The following is a 6,692-nucleotide window of genomic DNA, read 5'->3' on the forward strand; positions in this document are numbered from 1 at the left end:
CCCCATTCCTTGTGGGCTGGCGCATAAGTTTTCGCGTACAGTAGCTGCCTTTTTCTGTTCTGGCCAGGTCTCTTTTCACTTTTCAAGTTATAGGGACTTGTCAATTTAAATTTTATGTGACATTTAGACCTATTTATATAGGAATGACAAAGTGGTCGGTTTTGTGTTATGTTCTATCTCTAATAGGTCAATTTATATTTAACTAAAAGGAAACATGTCAATGGGTCGAACAGGTCAAATAGGTTGAAAGTAATTCAAAGTGTATTTACAAGTAGTTATGCAATTATTTAAAATACAATACATCAGTATACAAGTAGTTATGCAACCAATTTTTCACTCATTTTTTTTCTTGCACCAAATAGTAAAAGTGCCAAAAAAAAAAAAAAAGACATTACTATAAAACTTGCACACGAAGGGATACATTAAAGATGCTACATAACAGACCATATGTTTCTATCATGATACATCAACATTCGAGCCTTTACTTACACACTCAAACCGAACCAAAACTAGCAAAAAGCAAAGTACGCGATAAAACATCAGCAGAAGGTTTACTCACCATGATGCACTCGATATCCATTTCCGACGGGTGGTCCTCATCATGACCCGTGAAAGCTCGTTTGACCCATTGACTAACCATCTTCTATGACGCCATTACTTGATGTCGTTTATTATGACCAGTGAACGCTTGTCGCAACATTTGATATCCATCTCGATAATGATCAAGCGAAAAACATAGTTGTCTTATCACCTCTCGTTTTTCCTCGGCACCTTCTTCAATTACTTCTCGCTGCCTCTCGATTTCTCTTTCCAATTCTTCCCCTCTAAAAGTCAACTCCTCTATTGACTTATTTGACTTTTCAATCTGATCAACCAATTCGACATGTTCTAAATGTAATTGGTCTAAATGCTGGCTCAATCCATCAATCTCAGCATCTTTCAAAGTCAACTCACGGTCAAGCTCATTGACTTTGACTACAAGATCATCTTTTTCAATCTTTAACTGTTCGATTTCACCTTCCATTTCTACTTTCACAATCTTTAACCTTCTAAGTTCCTCTTCCGAACATTGACAACGAAGATCAAATTCTTTTATGGTATCATGCATAAGCGCCTGTTCTTTTAACAACTTCGTAACTTGTTCTTGAAGTTCAAGATTCTCTTCGGATAACGTTTTGTTTGCATTCGATAATGTTTCTCTCATAGCCCGAATTTCTCGATCACGTTCCGCTAAATTCTCTTTGTACCTCGTTACCCGACCCTGCACTTTCATTACTTCTCGTTTTTCTTTATCGAGTTTCGATTTCCAACTTACGATTTCCTTTTGTAAACTATTATTCGACGTCCCGTTTTTCTCAAGCTCATCTCTTAATCTTTTCACTTCTTCATCCGAATCATTAACTTTTTCTCTCATTACTTTCAAATCAATCTCGAGCGCCCGAATTTTACGTTCTTGCTCCATAAATTTTGCTTCCAAATCATCATCTATACTAAAAACTTTACCTTCTTCAAGATCAACCATTCGAGGCGCCATTGATTCGTACTTTTGGAGTTCAATCTTTAACTTTTCGTTTTCGACTCGCAAATCTTCTTCAATGTTATCATTCTTCGAACGAATTTCCTGAAATTTATTTAGTTCACTTTCCAACTCAGCGATTCTTTTACGTAACCCTCGATGATCACTGTTTGCTGATGCGCTCGAGTAGTTATTAACAGACGAATCATCTGATTCAGATTCTGAATCCAATGTAGACGTCTCATCTCCTTCTTTGTTTACTAAATCCAAACTACTCCCACCACTTTTAAGGAAAAAGTTGAACCCAGCGGCTCGAGCCGAGCACTGGGGTCGTGGGTTAGAAGACGGGTTTGTAACCGAAGATGGGTCGGACCCAACATCGGATACACCCGAGCCTTGAGATTGAAGATCCGAAGGGATAGTTCGTCTTAACTCACCTGTAACATTATCGTATCGTTCAGCTAACGATCGATACATTCGATAGAATTCTTCAACGTGCGATAAGAGTTCGGGTCGCTTTTGGTAATACATTTCGGCTTTTTTGGCGAACGAATCTCCATCGTTTTCGATTAGTTTTAACATTCGTTTAACACTCTGGTCCATTTCTGCAATCAAAAACTGTTTAGTTGCTATATGGTTCAAGAATTTGGGCATTTGAATTTAGTGTACGCTTAGACTAAATGTTGTTCATTCAATTCAAAATAAAGATGTAATGTATGTATGTTAGAGGGTCCCAGATTGATTTAGATCAAGTGTGGAAAATTTGAAAGGAACAACTATGACAGCCACTAAGGAACCAAAAGTGGGGACATATATTCAACTTAGTTTGTAAAAAGCACTTAATATGAGTCAAATTAGACTATTAGGAGGTAATACCTAAATTATTACCCACTAATATTGTGCATCATGCTAAATTACTAAAATGCCCTTTTGAACAGTAACGTGCATAGTTGTATACGCAGGGGTATCTGACTAATGTTGCATTCCTATTTTCTTTTCTCATCTTCTTAATTAGATTTTGTTCATTTGCTTGTTGCACCAGCGAAACGGGTCCCACACACCCTCGTTATTCTGCTTTCAAAAGCTGAAGAGTTTAATTAAATTTGAACCAAGTCATGTGTAGGACTCAATTTTTGATCGACCCGGCAAGGACAACCGCAAGAAAAGTTTTACTCGAAAAGGCGGTCTGTTACCGAAGGTGGACAAAAAGGCTGTTTAGGCACATAACATAGTGTTTATTGTAGTGGTGTCAACTGTCAATTATATAGACACAACTCTAAGGGCTTATTGGATCTTATCCGGACTCCGGAGCATATATGTATAGCAACGTACGTTAGTGGTAGACCACAATTTTTGGACCTCATACTAAGTGATCAAACAACAACGAAACGTGTAAGTGAGACTTATATACTACTGTAACGAGAACCGAATGTTAGTAGCGTACCTTCGACATTTTCTGCTAGCCATTTGGAGTTTTTAGTGCTGATGTATCTATCCCACCACCAAGAATGTTTATTTACTGATTCTGTCCTCTTATAACTTTTATGTGACTTGACCTGCAAACAGAATTTATTTATAACATTATATATCTGGCAAACATAGCACAATTTACGACTACGTAGAGACAGTGACAAAGCTAAATAACCAGTCATTTTTAGTAGTTAACTAAATTGCTAGGCAATTACATTGAAACTACCCTATAATTTATAGTAATTTAATGATTTCTATGATATACCAGACTCGCAAAACAAATATTCTTGACTGACAAAATATGGAGTATAAACTTACCAGGGATGCAGCCATTTTGCTTATTCAGTGCTAATACAATAACCTGAAATTCAAAACGAGAACACAATAAACTTTAAAAATCGAAGTCGATAACTCACAACTACTTGGTTCACAATGAATCCAAAATGATGACTGATTTGAACTTTTATTTGAAAATCCTGTTCAAGTTTTGGGACACTGATATAAGGACTTGACAATACTAATATATATGACTAAGATAAACGAAAGTCACACACGCTTTAGCAGGTCAAAGTCTGACCTAATAAGGAAGAACTTAAGTAATTTTTTCAAATTTAGAAAGTGTAGGCCCCCGAGACGACTTCTTTGTGGTGGCATTAGTCTAATTTTGTTTTTTTTTTTTTTTTGAACAACAAATTTTTTTTTTTTATTATAGTAATAAATAAACAACCTTCTAGCAAGCAACTAGAAGGCCATCAAACAAGGGAATTACACAGGCTTTACAAGCCAATCGTGGTGGCATTAGTCTAATTAGTCTATTGGTGCCATTTGTAATTGTTGAAAATCAACAATTAGTAGGTCCATTATTAATATTAATAAATAAATTATATGTTTGACTCTTTAGAATCAAATATAAGAACTTTTCAACTCTAGATTTTATGATGGAATGTTATTGAGACATTCACACATTTGACAGATACATAAAACTACTAGACGAACAATGAATGAAATAAACTCAATTTTAATCATCCATTAGTAATTACTATTGCTATTAATATTCAGTATATAAAAGAACGAATCTAAATTATTAAAATTTTATTAATTAAAAAAGAAAAAACTAACTGGATACTGGATAGGCAATATATTCCATTACAATAAAATGCAGGTCATATGAACGTGTCACCCATACACAAAACACTAAATAACACGTACACAATGCATTACCAAGCGTAGACACCACGCGCTCAGACCTGCGATTAGCCTAAATTATATTTAAATCTAAATTAATTACTCCATAATAAACTAATGTTAAAATAGTAAAATCCGCAATATATCAGGCGGGAGGGTCGTGCCCGAATTAAAAAAAGTGCAAGAAACGCTGATTCCAGCTACGCGGTTTGCACCTCCATAATTCATCTCAAATTTAAATTAATTTTGATTAAAGATAAATTAAACAACGAATATATAACTTATCTTTCAGTTGTAACAGCAAATATATTTAATGTTAATTACAGAAGCAAAGTAAAATTCAAATTTACTCAAATTGATTTGTTCAATTAGGCGGCAATGATGATTTAAAAGGAAATGAATCAGAAAAAGAAAGAGACAATTTAAGAAAATGCCAAAAAGTGAAAAACAATTATACTTATTTAAGAAAAATAATAAAGAAAAAAAACAGCATAATCGTGTCTAAATAATTTTCAAGTTTTTTGAAAAGTGGTGTGTCTCGCTTAGAACTATGAGACTCTAATTATTTTGTAAAACTGAAAACATGATGATAAAATAACAACCGAAAAGAAAATAATTTAATCCAGGGATCCAAGGTAAAACGAAGATGATTACAACACATTTTTAATACGTAGTAAGATACTTATTAACATTCGTTGATAACTATTGATGAACAGGTAGAAATTAACACCATATTGAAACAGCAGCTCGTAATTTATATACAACTATTACATCTAATTATTACATCGAGCAGATAAGAAAACTAAGCACAGATTTTTATCATGTCGTTACTGATGAAGAAGAGTAAATTGAATAAAAAATGAAGCAAATAGATTGATATGATACCGAATTAGTAGCTGTAAATTATCTATATATATACATGTACATATTATAATTATAATTAATTAATATTAATACAGGTAATAAAATAAAATATAAAGTGAAGGATCTGGATATGACCTGATGATGAAGAAATGAAGCAGAGATTGAAGGATGGATTAAGCAGTTAACAGGAAGATTCAATGTTCCGGCATGGTATTGTTGAAGAAGAGAGTTTTTGTTTTATTTTTATTTTTATAATTTTTAAGATTTTGAGAGGTTTTGGGAAAAGGGACGCGTATAAGACCACTCCCAACGGTAACCAGCACGGAACCGCCCTCACTCCCTTCCTCGGCCGCCCTCGAGGGCGCCGATAGCATTCAAGCCGCCCTCGGCCGCCCTCGACTCTCTTTCCTTCTTCCGTGCTCGATTAAATCATAAGTATAACATTTTGAGGGCGGTGGCTTTGGTGCAAATCAAACAGAAACAGAAACAGAAGTAGCCGTTGGGGACCAACGACATTATTCTTTCTTTTTTTTTTTTTTTTTGCTTTTTTTTTTTTTTAACACCACTATATAAACACCCAATATATTTTACCAAATAAACATACAAACACTCTTTTACTTCCAACTAAAACACTTATTTTTTCAACATTACTAATCTCAAACCCATTTCCAACTCAAAAAAAATGCCTAAAAAATCATCCAAGAAAAATCAAAATTTAACGTCCGAGCCGATCTACACACAACAAAGTAATGATTTTTTTCAAACGTTACTTGAATCTCAAATGTATAACTCACCTTCCGGGTCGTCTTCTAACCCGAATCAAGGATTGGGGTTCGCATCTTATGTTTCACGTTCACCCGCTTTTGTTTCTACACCTCAATATTCCAACTACCGTCCTCAACAACAATTTCCTAACATCCAACAATTTGTTCCTCAACAACAAGTCATCCAACAACATGTCATTCGACAACCTATTTTTCAAGAAAATCAAATTCGAGTACCTACTCAAATTCCTTCCGAAAATGAATCCGAAAAAGAACAAATCGAAGAGGTTCAAGAAACTCAACCCGATGAATTTGAAGTTAGTCAAAACGAAGAACGTGTTGAAAGAAACCGTAAAGAAAAAGGAAAGAAAGTAACGTGCAAAAAAAGTCCGTGGTCGGACGACGAAAGTAGGATTTTGGCAACGGTGTGGATGCAAGTTTCGAAAAATATGGTAGTGGGAACTAATCAAATAAAAGACTCATTTTGGGGGACGATCCAAAGAGTTTACAATGAGCAAGTTCGGGAACAACGTCGAATGGATCAAATTACGGGAAAATGGACCAAAATGTCCAAAGATGTCAAGTTATATATCGGAATTTACTCGAAGCTTGAAAATTTTTGGCAAAGTGGCCAAAACGAAGCCGATATCATGTCACATGCTCGACGTGCGTTTAAGGATCAAGTGGGTCGTAACTTCTTATACGAGGATGCGTGGAAAGTTCTCAAAGAATGTCCGAAATTTTTAACATACGAAGGAGTCGTGAACAAAAAAAATACTCCGATGGAGTTACCGAGTGATGGGCCCGCGAATGAAAGTGGTCCGAGTGGTGGAGCCGCGGGTCCGAGTGGTGGAGCCGGGAATCAAAGTGCTCCGAATTTTCATGAAGAACCT

The 6,692-nt window shown here is 35.2% G+C and overlaps 1 protein-coding gene across 1 annotated transcript; it reads right to left on the bottom strand.

The window, feature by feature from the left end:
* Nucleotides 1-386: 386 nt before the first annotated feature.
* LOC139877448 (protein NETWORKED 4A-like) lies at nucleotides 387-3,457 on the bottom strand. Its single transcript, XM_071864881.1, has 3 exons — nucleotides 3,305-3,457; nucleotides 2,961-3,072; nucleotides 387-2,121 (listed from the first exon to the last, which is right to left on the bottom strand). The coding sequence occupies exons 1-3, from the start codon at nucleotides 3,317-3,319 to the stop codon at nucleotides 644-646; spliced, it is 1,605 nt and encodes a 534-aa protein (XP_071720982.1). The 5' UTR covers nucleotides 3,320-3,457; the 3' UTR covers nucleotides 387-643.
* Between the last annotated feature and the right edge of the window lie 3,235 nt (nucleotides 3,458-6,692).

Source organism: Rutidosis leptorrhynchoides, chromosome 11 (genome assembly GCF_046630445.1).
Source record: "Rutidosis leptorrhynchoides isolate AG116_Rl617_1_P2 chromosome 11, CSIRO_AGI_Rlap_v1, whole genome shotgun sequence".
In the NCBI taxonomy this organism is placed as follows: domain Eukaryota; kingdom Viridiplantae; phylum Streptophyta; class Magnoliopsida; order Asterales; family Asteraceae; genus Rutidosis; species Rutidosis leptorrhynchoides.